Here is a 16,709-nt window from a genome sequence, read left to right on the forward strand (position 1 = left end):
GCCTGGGAAGGCAGGCATAAATATGTTATTCAACTATAGTTTGTTGTTCATTCTGAGAGGGCTATCATAAGGTACAGATGATCCGAAGTTCTTCATTGGGATTGCCTCGTCTCTGTACCACTTAAATAAATGGTGTGGTTCATTTCTCCAAATTTGTTATTTTCTTTTATTTCTTGGAACTTGCAAATAATTGTGTGAACCCTTTTATTTTAATATTATTATAATCTTGTAACTTTTTGTAACAAAGCTTTGAAGATATTCTTGAATTAAAACATTAATTCTAGTTCTGGAACTATGTTTTTATGACCCAATGCCTTATTTGGCCCATGTTACCTATTTTTACTAAGTTCCTCTGGTGGCAGCTATCAGGTTTATTTAACCACACGTGCTGAGTTAACTTGTAAAAGTCACGGGCGGTGACTCTCAGATTGGCGTATCTGGAGAGTTCGGCCGGCGGACCGTGACACTCTCAGTACCAGCATTGTTTCAGTATCTATTTACATGATCCTATTTTATTGTTATCTTGTGTTTTATTATGATACTGCTTTCTTTGGAGGTGGTCAGGGCAATTAGACAGTCAATGTCATAGCCCCTCTGGCACTAAAGGGCATTTTAAAAATAAGCAAATTAAATAATTATGAAAATAAACACAATTGCTAAAATATTGGCATTGGCACTTAAGGGATTAGGAATTTATCCATGATGCATTGCACCCCCATGCCCCTTTGTGCCATCCTATCTTTCATTCCTACGGTGGCAGACTCTGCTTCCATTGTCTATGCCAGTCTCTCTATTTGCCATTCCCTGTTCCTGTTTGTGTCAGTCTCTCTCCCCTTGCTAGTTCTGTGCAGTGTCTCTCTATTTGTATCACCTCTAACTCCAACTTTCTCTGTTTGTGTGTACACAGTACATGTGTTTCTGTCTCTTTGTGTTCGATTGTTTCTCACTTTCACCCACTTTGTGTGTGTGACTTTCATTTTGCATGTAGAATTCTATCTCGCCATCTGTCTCCATTGGCTGCCTTTGTGTGTCTCTTTTTGTTTGTGGGTGTCTGTGCTTACTTTGTCCCTCTTAGTGTGTATACCCCTTTACCCCATCAATCATGTATATATCCTCCCACTGTCTTCTACCATTTGTCCCATCACCCACTTTTCTTCTGCGCCCATCACAACCCACTTTTCCTCTTGTTCTGCAACTTCTTTTGCTTCCCCCTTCTTTTTCAACTTCTGCCGTCTTCACTCATTACCTTCCTCTTCTGATCCAAGGTAATGTAGGTAAATAAAGACTCAACTTTATCCAACACCACATAAATGAACCTGAGGATGACAGGTAAGCTATCAATGATTTATTAAAAATGATTGTTTGCAATCAGTTTTGATGCCTAAAACCTTGTGATTATAAACGGTCATGGAATATCACATAACGTATATGCTAAAGTAGGGGGTAGCATTATAAATTCACTAGTTTAAAAATAGATAATTTTGGCATTGTTACAATAATTGTCTGATAGTTTTTCACTGGTCACATTGTCCTTTTTTACCATTCATGTTAACACGTGTAGCTTGGGTGCACTGTACATGTATAAAAAAATTAATATGTAATTTATATTAAAGTACCCAACATTTAACTGAGGTTACATCACTTTAATTAGAACACATAAAATATGGAATCCATGCTATCCATCTCTCTCTCTCTCTCTCTCTCTCTCTCTCTCTCTCTCTCTCTCTCGCAGAATTAGTCATTCTCAATTTTCATAAGATAGTATAATATCTCTTTATTTGAAACAGAAAAAAAGTTTCAGATAGGAGAATAAAACTTTTTTTTAATTTTGCTAAGCTGGAGACTGGGTTTTCTTTAATACATGAAGAAAATTACTGTAGCATGTGAAAATATAAACTCATTTACAGAATTCTCACATACAAATATATTTATCTAAATACACACGTTTAATTTCCATTAAAGCTTCCTTAAAAATAAAAAAAGGATTATTAATTTTCATTTTAAAAGTACACAAGGGATTACAGCAAAGTCAGTTTCTATAATTTGTCACAAATGTTTTCAACACTGTCCTTGAGTCCTTGAGTCATGGAGACTATGTTGGAAATTCAGAAAGTAAAAAAATTGAATCTAATTTCTTTTTTGTGTTGTATTTCACCAGCATATAACCAAGTATAATGGTTAAATTAACAAGATCAAACATATTTCATACCCAACTTTGAAACAACAAAAATTCTGAAAATGTAATTGAAACAGGTTTCTAAATATTAAGATGCGTTTAAAGTTGTTGTACAATATTATGACCACCAAACCTACTTATCTCACTGATACTGTATAATTCAAGGCCCATCAGATTCTGAACTGGTTGAAGAACTGTTCTAGCCAACATCAGTGAACTGATCTCTCTCTTCTAGTCTATGTAGCTGCCTACTGGCTCTTTGCTGTTGTTCTTTTAGCTCAGTATAAGAACGTGAAAATGTGTGAAATATGGAGGTGACAGGAAATGCCATCAGCAAAATTCCACTCAGTATGCTGCTTAGTGCCACCACTTGTCCAGGAATGCTTCGAGGAACCATGTCACCATAGCCCACTGTTGTCATGGAAATGACTGCCCACCAATAACTCCCTGGGATACTGGTAAATTCCTGCTTGGCACCAAGCTCATTTTCTGCCAGATAAACAAGAGGAGAAAACAGGGCCATGGCAACGCACAGAAAAAGCAAGAGGAGTCCAAATTCTCTGGTGCACCTTCTGACTGTGAGCCCCAGCGTCTGCAGTCCTAGAGAGTGTCTTGCTAGCCTCATGACATACAAGATTCGCAAAGCCCGGAGTACACGAAGGACCAGGCCCACTTTCTCCAGGTATTTATTTCCTGTTCCTCCAGTTTTCTCTCCCGAAAATGAATCCACTATTAATGTGATGTAGTAAGGCAAGATGGCCATCATGTCAATTATGTTGAGTGGCGTCCTTAAGAATACACACTTGCTCTCAGCTTGGATAAATCGCAGGATGAACTCCAAGGAAAACCACGCTACGCAAACGGTCTCTAATACAAACATATTGTAGCACTTCTGGGAACATTCTCCCTAAAAATGAAAATCAGACAGTTAGTATAGTAAAGGCCCAAACTATCACAAAGAAATATTGATATTATTATGTCATTACAGTCATAAATCAGCATTTTTCATCTTTTATACGTTTTCTTAAAAAGTCCACATACTGTACATTTATCTTGATACTTTTTAAAACATTTTGTTTGGCTTGAAACCCACCACACTTCGACAGAAGTTTTCACATGCAAGCCACAGAATTTACTTCCCTGTGGTTTGGAATATAAATACTCAAAGGGAACGAGGAAGGGGAGATTAAAAGGGTGAAAAGCCAAATTGCAGCCAATTTAGGTTAGAGCTTAGAAAAGCCATATGTGATTTAGGGCAAACTGTTTGCTAAAAGTGAATGGGAAGCATCTGGTTTTACCTTACATTATGTAAAATCACAGTGCCTCTCAGCATCGCCTAGACCTCTAGGAAGGGGTCCAAACAAACTATTGGGTGCTGCATATTGAGAAGCCAGGCCCAATGCTCAGTAACATTGAGTCCTTCCTGGAAACCTCAGCCAGTGGGTACAAGGAAAATAGTAAATGCTGTTAAACAGTTTAATAAAAAATAAAACATACTGCCCCCTTTAATAAAAAAAAATCTATAATAAAATAGTAATGCCCCATTAGTAAATTACTAGAGATGAGCGGGTCCGTTTCCCTGAGAACCAGACCCACCCGAATTTCGGGAATCCAGGGCGATCCGAGCGCATGTTTTAAGAAAAAATCCAGATCCAAAACCAAAACACGAAAACAAAACACAGAGGTGAGGTTTTGGCAAAACCAATCCAGATCCAAAACCAGGGTAGATCCAGATCCAAAACCAAAACCAAAACACGGGGGTTGGCGCACATCTCTATAAATGACACTAAGGAAAACACCCTTGCGCTGATGTAAAAAAATGAAGAGTGGCACGATCTGTTATATATCAATATATTTGTAAGCAGGGCCACTGCTTACCTATGCTGCATTATTCACTTTTGTCCATGTGAATAAAACGTGTGAAGTTTTCATCTAAACGTGAGTGCTGTTTTTTTTCTACACTAATCGCTATCGGCCCAATTGGTGTTAGAGTGTTTCTAAGATTTCTCTACGGACCTGGCACCCCCCTGCTGTCATTGTCATTAGAGTGCCATTTCTTAACTCTGTTTATATATATATATATATATATATATATATATATATATAAACAGCAATAGTCCGGCACTCTGAATCATAAAATTGTTACTTAGCTGGTTGCCCCCACTGTAGTAGAGAATATGTAGATCATAGCGTGCGGCACTCCATGCATCCATAAACAACCAAACAGGCAGCTTTCAGGTGTTAACGTTTCAATGCTTTATCGCATTTTCGTCAGAACAGTAACAACAGTGTACAAAATCTTACCTTAAATACCGTAAGCATAATCACCCAGTGAACCACTTGCAGGCTGGTCCGGGCGGGACTGCGCGCCCAGCCGCCAGCGTCTTGCTAATGACGTCATCACGTCATAGCGCAAACGTGATACAGCCATCACCATAGTAATTCTCAGTACATCGTTTATCAGATTGTTTGTCCTTGCGGTCTTTCCTATATAGGGAAGACTGAAAGGACATTTAAAGAACGCATGGCTGCTCATAGAAGTGCGATTAGGGCGGCGATCAATGGTGGTAAAAGTGATCAGCCCGTTGCCAGGCATTTTGCCTTGGCGAGACATGCTTTGTCAGCATTAAAATATCGCATGATTGATCATGTCCCTCCACTAGCCAGGGGGGGCAATAGAGCTAAAATATTAATGCAACGTGAAACACGGTGGATTCACCGACTTGGTACCATGGCCCCTAGAGGGCTAAATGAACAATTAGGGTTAGGTGTATTTCTATAGATTGTGATATCTTTTATGACAACTTATTTGTTTGCCGGCAAATATTTCAATGTATAGAGATTGAGAATGGATCACATGTTATGCATTAGATGTATGTGTGTCTGCAATTATTGTAATTGATTTTTTTGTATGCATAGCCTGAGTTATCCAGGCAGGCATAAGCTGTCAGCGTTCAGAGTATATGTTATTTATGTGCCGGTCGGCACAATAATGCTCATTAATGTGTACCAGCATATTTTGTTGCTTATTCTAACATTAAGGCAACCTGTAATATGTGTCATGTTTAATTGTGGCTGCATTATAGCAGCGTTGTTATGTTGTTACTATGGTGATGGTTGTATCACGTTTGCGCTATGACGTGATGACGTCATTAGCAAGACGCTGGCGGCTGGGCGCGCAGTCCCGCCCGGACCAGCCTGCAAGTGGTTCACTGGGTGATTATGCTTACGGTATTTAAGGTAAGATTTTGTACACTGTTGTTACTGTTCTGATGAAAATGCGATAAAGCATTCAAACGTTAACACCTGAAAGCTGCCTGTTTGGTCGTTTATGGATGCATGGAGTGCCGCACGCTATGATCTACATATATATATATATATATATATATATATATATAAAACACATAAGTTATCTCACATATAATTTAATTTGTTGACCGGTCAACAGAAATAACAAATTGAACATCACATATAGAGAAACTCCATAGATTCAATAAAAAGTATTAAACACATTAAATACTAAAAATGAATTCTTGACTTAGTTACAAGCTAATATTATAGTTGAAGGAGGTGAATGTATTAACTTGATGTTTCAATAGCAGATAAGTTCTATATACACACCCAACACTCCTCCTCGGGATATTCACACTACGTCTCTAAGGTTTCTCACCTTCAATGGGGGGCTTTTTCAAAGAGACTCTTTGAAAAAGCCCCCATTGAAGGTGCGAAACGCATCAGAGGTTTCTCTTTTTGGACTCCAGGATACAGTCTGTGTCATCTACCCGCTTGCCGCTTACTCCCAGAGCTCCGTAGCGACACTATCTTTTCGGATACATAACAGCCCATGAGGTCGAGGTTGAGATTGTACGGAATACCTACAACAAGGACACTACAGCCTGACAGGTACTGAATAAGAAGTCCTCTGTCGGAGACACTTTATCTCCCTCCCTCCATTGTCTCTCACAACCACCTTAGAGACAAAGTGTGAATCTCCCGAAGAGGAGTGTTGGCTGTGCATATGTTCAAGTATTTTGACTGTTACGGAGCTGCCACATGTTGATACAAATATTGTGTCTGGATAATATGGAGCCTATCTAACTGGCAACTACATGTCCATTGATTGCGGCAGGTGTCTACCAGATGAGTGATGTCATACGTACTTTCTCCTAAGAGGACATATTAATCATATTAAAGACTACATATTGGGTGTGGATACAAAACTTACCTGCTATTGAAACATCAAATTAATATATTCACCTGCTTCAACTATAATATTAGGTAGGAACTAGAACAAGAATTAATTATTAATATTTAATGTGTTTAATGTGTGTAATACTTTTTATTGAATCCGTGGAGTTTTGCTATATGTGATGTTCAATTTATTATTTCTGTTGACCGGTCAACAAATTAGATTAAATGTGAGATAATTTATGTGTTTATATATATATATATATATGTATATATATATATATATATATATATATTAGGGGTGAGCAGGTTCGGATTTCTGAAATCCGAACCCCCCCCGAGCCCCCCGATCCGAGGCAGATCCGAGTCAGGCTCGACTTTTCCCACCTGACTCGGATCTGAAATCGAGGCAAAACGTCATCATCCCGCCTTCCGGGTCTCGCGGGTTTTGGATCCTATATAAGGTACCCGCGTCTGCGCCATTTTCTCACTCGGCTGTGGACAGTGAAGAGGGAGGGAGGGTGGGAGTTAGGGCTGGCTGGGCTGTGTAGTGTAGTGTAGTGTAGTGCAGAGTAGTGTTGTGCTGTGCTGTGCTGCTGTTGTCCATAGGGGCTGTGTCCACTACTTCAAAGTCCATAGGGGCTGGCTGTGTTGTGCTGTGCTGCAGTTGTTAATAGGGGCTGTGTCCACTACTTCAAAGTCCATAGGGGCTGGCTGGACTGTGTTGTGCAGTCAGTTCTCCATAGGGGCTGTGTCCACTCCAAAGTCCTGTGCAGTGTCCCAGTCCTAAAGGGGTGCTGTAGTGTTGTCCAGGGGGTGCTCTGTCCATCAGGGGTGCTCCCCCCAAGTGCTAAAAAAATAATATTTTTTCTGTGTTTGTGAATTGTGTGCGCAGTAGCCGCACGTGCATCAACAAAGTAGTGCCAAGCGTGCGCCTGTGTCATAAGTAAAGGGCCGGCTGGCTTGACCGTTAAAGGGTGCTGTAACCCCCAAAGTACACTCCAGTCCAAACCAAAAAAAAAAATATTTTCTGTGTTTGTGAATTGTGTGCGCAGTAGCCGCACGTGCATCAACAAAGTAGTGCCAAGCGTGCGCCTGTGTCATAAGTAAAGGGCCGGCTGGCTTGACCGTTAAAGGGTGCTGTAACCCCCAAAGTACACTCCAAACCAAATAAAAAAATATTTTCTGTTTGTGAATTGTGTGCGCAGTAGCCGCACGTGCATCAACAAAGTAGTGCCAAGCGTGCGCCTGTGTCATAAGTAAAGGGCCGGCTGGCTTGACCGTTAAAGGTTGCTGTAACCCCCAAAGTACACTCCAGTCCAAACCAAATAAAAAAATATTTTCTGTGTTTGTGAATTGTGTGCGCAGTAGCCGCACGTGCATCAACAAAGTAGTGCCAAGCGTGCGCCTGTGTCATAAGTAAAGGGCCGGCTGGCTTGACCGTTAAAGGGTGCTGTAACCCCCAAAGTACACTCCAGTCCAAACCAAAAAAAAAAATATTTTCTGTGTTTGTGAATTGTGTGCGCAGTAGCCGCACGTGCATCAACAAAGTAGTGCCAAGCGTGCGCCTGTGTCATAAGTAAAGGGCCAGCTGGCTTGACCGTTAAAGGGTGCTGTAACCCCCAAAGTACACTCCAAACCAAATTAAAAAATATTTTCTGTGTTTGTGAATTGTGTGCGCAGTAGCCGCACGTGCATCAACAAAGTAGTGCCAAGCGTGCGCCTGTGTCATAAGTAAAGGGCCGGCTGGCTTGACCGTTAAAGGGTGCTGTAACCCCCAAAGTACACTCCAGTCCAAACCAAATAAAAAATGTTTTCTGTGTTTGTGAATTGTGTGCGCAGTAGCCGCACGTGCATCAACAAAGTAGTGCCAAGCGTGCGCCTGTGTCATAAGTAAAGGGCCGGCTGGCTTGACCGTTAAAGGGTGCTGTAATCCCCAAAGTACACTCCAAACCAAATAACAAAATATTTTCTGTGTTTGTGAATTGTGTGCGCAGTAGCCGCACGTGCATCAACAAAGTAGTGCCAAGCGTGCGCCAGTGTCATAAGTAAAGGGCCGGCTGGCTTGACCGTTAAAGGGTGCTGTAACCCCCAAAGTACACTCCAAACCAAATAACAAAATATTTTTTCTGTGTTTGTGAATTGTGTGCGCAGTAGCCGCACGTGCATCAACAAAGCAGTGCCAAGCGTGCGCCTGTGGCATAAGTAAAGGGCCGGCTGGCTTGACCGTTAAAGGGTGCTGTAACCCCCAAAGTACACTCCAAACCAAATAAAAAAATATTTTCTGTGTTTGTGAATTGTGTGCGCAGTAGCCGCACGTGCATCAACAAAGTAGTGCCAAGCGTGCGCCTGTGTCATAAGTAAAGGGCCGGCTAGCTTGACCGTTAAAGGGTGCTGTAACCCCCAAAGTACACTCCAAACCAAATAACAAAATATTTTTTCTGTGTTTGTGAATTGTGTGCGCAGTAGCTGCACGTGCATCAACAAAGTAGTGCCAAGCGTGTGCCTGTGTCATAAGTAAAGGGCCAGCTGGCTTGACCGTTAAAGGGTGCTGTAACCCCCAAAGTACACTCCAAACCAAATAAAAAAATATTTTCTGTGTTTGTGAATTGTGTGCGCAGTAGCCGCACGTGCATCAACAAAGTAGTGCCAAGCGTGCGCCTGTGTCATAAGTAAAGGGCCGGCTGGCTTGACCGTTAAAGGGTGCTGTAACCCCCAAAGTACACTCCAGTCCAAACCAAATAAAAAAATATTTTCTGTGTTTGTGAATTGTGTGCGCAGTAGCCGCACGTGCATCAACAAAGGAGCAGCGCCAAGCGTGCGCCTGTTTCCCATAAGTGAAGAGCCGGCTGGCTCATTTCTTAAAGGGTGGTGTAACCCACAAAGTACACTACTCTCCAGCAAAATTAAAAAAATATTTTCTGTGTTTAGCCGCACGTATATATATCAAATCGATATAACATAAATGGAGGACCAAACTTTCTCCGATAAAAATAAAATAGAGAAAGATCAAGAACCACTTCCTCCTAGTGCTGAAGCTGCTGCCACTAGTCATGACATAGACGATAACATGCCATCAACGTCGCCTGCCAAGGCCGATGCCCAATGTCATAGTAGAGGGCACATACAATCCCAAATGACAAAGTTCAGGAAAATGACCTTGAAAAAAACATTTAAATCATCTGAAGACAAACGTAAACTTGCCAATATGCCATTTACGACACGGAGTGGCAAGGAACGGCTAAGGTCGATCCCTATGTTCATGACTAGTGGTTCAGCTTCACATGACGATGGAAGCCCTCCTCCCACTAAAAATATCAAAAGAGTTAAGCTGGCAAAAGCACAGCGAAGAACTGTGCTTTCTATGAAGATATCACAAATCCCCAAGGAGAGTCCAAGTGTGGTGGTGGTTGCGATGCCTGACCTTCCCAGCACTGGGCGGGAAGAGGTGGCTCTTTCCACCATTTGCACGCCCCCTGCAAGTGCTGAAAGGAGCATCCACAGTCCACTTGCTGATATGCAAATTGAAGATGTCACTGTTGAAGTACAACAGGATGAGGATACTGGTGTAGCTGGCGCTGAGGAGGAAGTTGGCGAGGAGGATTCTGATGGTGATGTGGTTTGATTAAATCAGGCTCCGGGGGAGATAATTGTTGTCCGTGGGATGAAAAAGCCCATCACGGTCATGCCTGGGCAGAAGACCAAACATTCCACCTCTTTGGTCTGGCAATATTTCTATCCAAATCCGGACAACAACTGTCTTGCCATATGTACCATATGTAAAGGTGGAATAAGTAGGGGTAGGGACGTTAACCACCTAGGAACATCCTCCCTTATACGGCACCTGCAGCGTGTTCATAATAAGTTACTGTCAAGTTCAGAAACTTTGGCTAAGACCGTAAGCAGTCCAGGGACACCTAAATCCCGTTGTCCTGTTGTATCCAAGCGCCTGCAAACCACACCGTCAACTCCCTCCTCGTCAATTTCCTCCTTAGTCAGGATCAGAAGTAGTCCTGCAGGCCATGTCACTGGCATGACTGACTCTCCTATCCGGGATTCCTCCGGAGGATCCTGCATTGCTACGCCTCCTGCTGCCGCTGCTGCTGTTGCTGCTGCTGGGAGTCGTTCATCATCCCAGAGAGGAAGTAGGAACACCACTACTTTTACTAAACAATTGACTCTCCAACAGTCCTTAGCGAGGAGGATGAAGTACGACAGCAGTCATCCTGAAGCAAAATGTATAACTGAGGCCTTGACTGCTATGTTGGTGTTAGACGTGCATCCGGTATCCGCCATTAGTGCAGTGGGATTTAGACAATTGATGGAGGTAGTGTGTCCCCGGTTCCAAATCCCGTCTAGATTCCACTTCACTAGGCAGGCGATACCGAGACTGTACAGAAACGTCAGAAAAAGTGTCCTCAGTGTCCTGAAAAATGCCGTTGTACCCAATGTCCACTTAACCACGGACATGTGGACAAGTGGAACAGGGCAGACTAAGGACTATATGACTGTGACAGCCCACTGGGTAGATGTATCACCTTACGCAGCAACAGCAGCAGCGTCACCAGTAGCAGCATCTCAGAAACGCCAGCTCGTTCCAAGGCAGGCTACGCTGTGTATCACCGGTTTCAGTAAGAGGCACACCGCCGACAACCTCTTAGAGAAACTGAGGGAAATCATCGCCCAGTGGCTTACCCCACTTAGACTCTCCTGGGGATTTGTGATATCTGACAACGCCACCAATATTGTGCGGGCATTACATCTGGGCAAATTCCAGCACGTCTCATGTTTTGCTCACACAATAAACTTGGTGGTGCAGAATTTTCTGAAAAGCGAGAGGGGCGTGCAGGAGATGCTTTGGGTGGCCCGAAAAATTTCTGGCCACTTTCGCCATTCAGCGACTGCGTGCCAAAGACTGGAGCACCAGCAAACACTCTTGAACCTGCCCCGCCATCACCTGAAGCAAGAGGTTGTGACGCGGTGGAACTCAACCCTCTATATGCTTCAGAGGATGGTGGAGCAGCAAAAGGCCATACAAGCCTATACATCCACCTATGACATAGGCAAAGGAGGGGGTATGCACCTGACTCAAGCGCAGTGGAGAATGATTTCCGTGTTGTGCAAGGTTCTCCAGCCCTTTGAACTTGCCACACGTGAAGTCAGTTCAGACACTGCCAGCTTGAGTCAGGTCATTCCCCTCATCAGGCTTTTGCAGAAGCAGCTGGAGAAAGTGAAGGAGGAGCTAAGATTGAGCGATTCCGCTTGGCATGTGGGACTTGTGGATGAAGCCCTTCATTCGCTTTGCCAGGATTCCAGGGTGGTCAATCTGTTGAAATCAGACCACTACATTTTGGCCACCGTGCTCGATCCTAGGTTTAAAGCCGATGTGGTGTCTCTCTTTCCGGCCGACACAAGCCTGCAGAGGTGCAAAGACCTGCTGGTGAACACACTGTCAGCTGAAGCAGAACGTGACACGTCAACAGCTCCTTCTTCATTTTCTCCCGCAACTGGGGCTGCCAGGAAAAAACTTAGCTATCCTAAGCAACCCGCTGGCGGTGATGCAGGCCAGGTAGGACCAAGTTTGGACATCTGGTCCGGACTGAAGGACCTGGCAACAATTTCTGACATGTCTACTGTCACTGCATATGATACTGTCACCATTGACAGAATGGTGGAGGATTACATCGGTGACAGCATCCAAGGAGGCATGCCAGACAGTCCATACCTGTACTGGCAGGAAAAAGAGGCAGTTTGGAGGCCCCTGTACAAACTGGCTCTATTTTACCTGAGTTGCCCCCCCTCCAGTGTGTACTCCGAAAGAGTGTTTAGTGCAGCCGGGAACCTTGTCAGCGAAAGGCGTAGGAGGTTGCTTCCACAGAATGTGGAGAAGATGATGTTCATCAAAATGAATTATCAGCTCTTCCAGGGAGACCAGCCTCCAGAACGTACAGAGGGACCTGTGGTGGTGGATTCAAGTGGGGACGAGTTAATACTTTGTGAGGATGAGGATGTACACACTGAAGAGGGTGAGGAATCGGTGGATGAGGAGGATGAGGATGACATCTTGCCTCCGTAGTGCCAGTTTGTGCAGGGACACATTAATTGCCAGCTTGTTTTGTGGGGGCCCAAACGAACCAATCATTTCAGCCACAGTTGTGTGGCAGACCCTGGCGCTGAAATGATTGGTTTGTTAACGTGTGCATGTCCTGTTTATACAACATAAGGGTGGGTGGGAGGGCCCAAGGACAATTCCATCTTGCACCTCTTTTTTTTCTTTGCATTATGTACAATTTGGGGCCTAGTTTTTCAAACTGCCATCCTGTCTGCCACTGCAGTATCACGCCTAGATGGGTCACGTGTTTGTGCCGCCCACTCGTGTCGCTTAGCATAGTCATCCAGCTACCTCGGTGCAACCTTTTGGACATAAAAACACTATTGTGAGGTGTGAGGTGTTCAGAATAGACTGGAAATGAGTGGAAATTAAGGTTATTGAGGTTAATAATAGCATAGGAGCAGAAAAACCTACAAATTCTGTGATTTTAGCTGTTTTTATGCTTTTTTTCAAAAAAATACAGATCCAAAACACAAAACCCAGAACCCAAAACACGGAAGGGTGGTTTTGGCAAAACCAATCCAGATCCAAAACACGAAGAAAGATCCAGATCCAAAACCAAAACACAAAACACAAAAAGTGGCCGGTGCACACCCCATATATATATATATATATATATATATATATGTTTATTTATAGATATATAAAATTATTGGATATATAACAGATCGTCCCACTCTAATTCTTTTTACATCGGAGCAAGAGTGTTTTCTTTAGTGTTTCAAGTGTGACATCTATCTTTTAGGTGTACTTATATATATATATATATGTGCAACCACAAGCACATTGACTCTCTGCTGCTAAAGTGATAATTTCTGGATATTGTTTCTAATATGATTTAATATATCATTAGAGGTTTTCTTTGGTACTGTACCATTAGTAAATAAACCTCTAATGCCATATGTTATATGCAACAATGGAAGCAGGTCCAGATAAGAAGCTGCTATTTGTTTTTCAATGTGGACACTATTGTTTATCCACTAATGGGGGAAACAACATATTTATAATATTATGCCAGGCATCTCTAGATATAGGGGAGCTTATCATTTGGGACTCCCCAGAGGACTGTGCCTGATGCTGAGTAGCACTAAACAATTACAGAACAGGACTTGTTTTTCGAATTCTTAATTGAAGTATTGGTTTAACTAAAAAAAAAACATCATACATTTAATCTTTTGAAATCTTAACTTAAAAAAGTGAGATTGCGATGTCTAATGTGTAATTTTGCCTTTAGTAAATCATTGAATAAATAGCTTTCTCACTAAACCTGTTTAGTAAATTTCCCCCTACATGCACCCCCAATGGTAAGCCCTGTTTTTCAAAGCAGTGCAGTAATAATATTTCGATTTACACGAATGAGTTTACTGAAATGAGACTTACAGGGGTATTCAATATGGGAGCGAAAAGTCCGTGCTGGACTTTTCGCTCCACATCGGGGATTTTCCAGGGATAAAGTATCAGGTGCGCAGCCGCTTTATCCCCATATTCAATATAAAAGCTACGAAAACGGGAACCTGCAAAGTGGGATCTGCATAAAAAAACAAAATTTACCTGGAATAAATTGTAGGACCCCCCTAAAATTGTAAAAACATGGGGGATCACTATGGGTACCCCCGTTTTAGCCTGCAAATGAAAGTTGGGGATTAAAATAGCTGCAGCAGGTGTTTTTTTCCCGACATTGAAGAAGGGTTGCAGAAGAGCACTTAGGTTATTTTTTCTTTTTTTTAAGTGTTCCCATCAAATTTGGGGTACATGAAAATGGGTACTAGCATATTTTTATGTCCCTAAAGTAATTTTTTTAAAATTCTGCAACTATGCGCATGCCGCTAATAATCTATTCTAGAAAACATCTGCCGCATACTTGCAGAATAGCCCTGAACCTATTTCCCTATTGTTAAACATTTTTTTCCTTTTTTTTTTATTTCACCCCAATTTTTAAATTAATTTTTTCGGGTGTCCCTATTTTTTTTTTAAAACTTTTTTTGACACAGTTATTTTTAAAATGTCATTCCCAGGGGTGCAGGCAATTTTTTTTAAGCCTGCACTCCTAAACCCCAATTCTGCACTTTTTTTTGCCACCTATTCAGTGGTGAAAAGTGATCCCCGTTTTTTTTCAAAGACTTTTCGAACCTGCGAAAAGTCTTTGAAATTGAATACGGTGTGTAAAACCAAAACCTGCGAAATGACATCATCGCTCCATACTGAATACCCCTATAAGAAGGGGTGAGGATGTGAGTTTTAGGAGATGTGTGCTGGTGAATCGGAATACAGCCATTTCCACAAAATGGACTGCAGTATTAATTTATTATTACACTTTTATTATTATTAAACTTATAGGGTGCAGCAAGTGGTCTGCATCGCCGTACAGAGGGCAAAACAATAAGACAGCACAGGATAAAACAGTGTACATTACAGTAGAAAAGTAATAATTATCACTACATTTCTCAACACAGCCATTGATGCAAGGGGTGCATTGGAAATATTTAGCATAAGCTGAAACTTATAGCTATTATGGCTCTATTTACTACAATCCGCATACTGAATGCAGATTGTAGTGTGATATTATCGACTGTTTTCGCATTGCGAATTCAGGCAATATCACAGGGATTTACTACAAATCCCTTTCAGGGACAGAGCTTGCGATAAAGCTCTGTCCCTGTGAATCCCCTACGCACACTAGTCACGGTATTTTCGCAAAAAATACAGTGACAAAGTCGACCGGCCGCCGCTGATAACCCCCCCGGCGCTAAGCCCTGCCCCCCAGTGCTAAGCCCCGCCCTCCGTGATCGCGGACCCCCCACGACCCCCCCTCCCTTAATAGCACTTACCTGCATGATTCGGGCCTCCAGTGAAGTCCTCCATGCGTCCGGTCAGGTGATATCCCATACTGCACTTGGACCCGATCACCTGATGACCGGGCTGCAGTGCTCTATGGGAGACCAGCTAACCGGAGGGGAGACATCACCGGAGGCCCAATCACCGGTCCCTGGAGTCAGGTAAGTAAAAAAAAATGTTGACAATTTTTTTTCTTTTTTTTACAGTAATCAGCTTGCAGTCTGTTTAGACCACACAGCTGATTACTGGGACTGACTCCTGGCTCTGCTCTCCCCGTTAGAGCGGAGCAGGAGTCCGTTAACCGGGGAAGACCCTGGATAACGCCACCTCCAGGTGGCGTTATTATCACAGGGCCTCCCTAGGTATTTTTTTTTCACATTTTATTTTTAGTAACTCTGGTTGGATCACATTTCCCATTACAATTATGGGAAATGCGATCTGATTACTAAAAATAAGTGATACTTAGGGGTTGGAGTAGAATTTTACGAATTCTACTCCAATTGCCCTGTAATAACTATAGGTCAGGGGCAGAACTATGGGAGACAATGGAGGCACCTGCCACCGGGCACCAGCACTGAAGGGGCTCCTCCTTCATTGCCCACAATATATTCAACCCACATAGGGATGCAAATATGTACCCTGAGTTTACCATCACGGCCGCCAAATCCCCCACATCAGGTAGTTCTCCCCTCCATCAAGGGTATCGGGGGGGGGGGGCACCAAATTATAACTTGCCTCCGGGCATCTGGGATGAACTTGCGCCACTGCATAGGTGACACTAAAATAATGTTAAAAGGCTGTGAAAACACCCCTTCTCACTTTATTTTAGTAAAAATAATGTTACTAAATAGAGCCCTTAGTGTGGGTGCTGATAATGGATCTAGGTTGTCTGAAGAAACAAAAACAGAGTGTAGTCTGGGGGACAAAGAGCCCACGGAGGAGATGTAAAGTGTACTTGGAAATCAAGAAAAATAGGTAATGAGAACAGCAGGGTTGAGGGCCCTGCTCATGGAGATTACAGTCTAAAGTATTTCCTCAGCTCTCATCCTATGCATCTGTGCCATCTTGTACTTTAGTGGAGAAGCACGTTTTCAGATACACTCAGAACAATGTAAAATAGCAAAACCATAAAACTGCACAAATACAAAACTGAGCAGTATTTTAGAAGAAAAACTGAAAAAGGTATGTTATTGATATTGGTGGTATTACACTGGTAGGAGGTTATAGTTTAATGTTATATGCAATGATAAAGAATGATAATTTACATGGGCTATTTCGTAATAATGGTAAATAAGCTCCTCTGTATTTTTAGTGACCCCAAAGCATTGGCACCTAAGATGACCAATTTAAGTTGCCTAGTAGTAGCACTGGTGCAAAACCAAAGAATACTACATTCTG

At 42.5% G+C, this 16,709-nt stretch overlaps 1 protein-coding gene across 2 annotated transcripts in view; it reads right to left on the minus strand.

Annotated features, from left to right (window-relative positions):
- Positions 1-1,894: 1,894 nt before the first annotated feature.
- KCNG2 (potassium voltage-gated channel modifier subfamily G member 2) overlaps positions 1,895-16,709 on the minus strand; it is a 249,004-nt gene continuing 234,189 nt past the window's right edge. For both annotated transcript variants that reach the window (XM_088475971.1, XM_088475972.1), the window contains exon 3: positions 1,895-3,083. In XM_088475971.1, the coding sequence (XP_088332097.1) occupies positions 2,376-3,083 (708 nt within the window). In that variant the 3' untranslated portion in view covers positions 1,895-2,375. The remainder of the gene's footprint in view (positions 3,084-16,709) is intronic.

The sequence above is a fragment of the Taudactylus pleione genome, unplaced genomic scaffold, assembly GCF_031769625.1.
Source record: "Taudactylus pleione unplaced genomic scaffold, aTauple2 ptg000179l, whole genome shotgun sequence".
In the NCBI taxonomy this organism is placed as follows: Eukaryota; Metazoa; Chordata; class Amphibia; order Anura; family Myobatrachidae; genus Taudactylus; species Taudactylus pleione.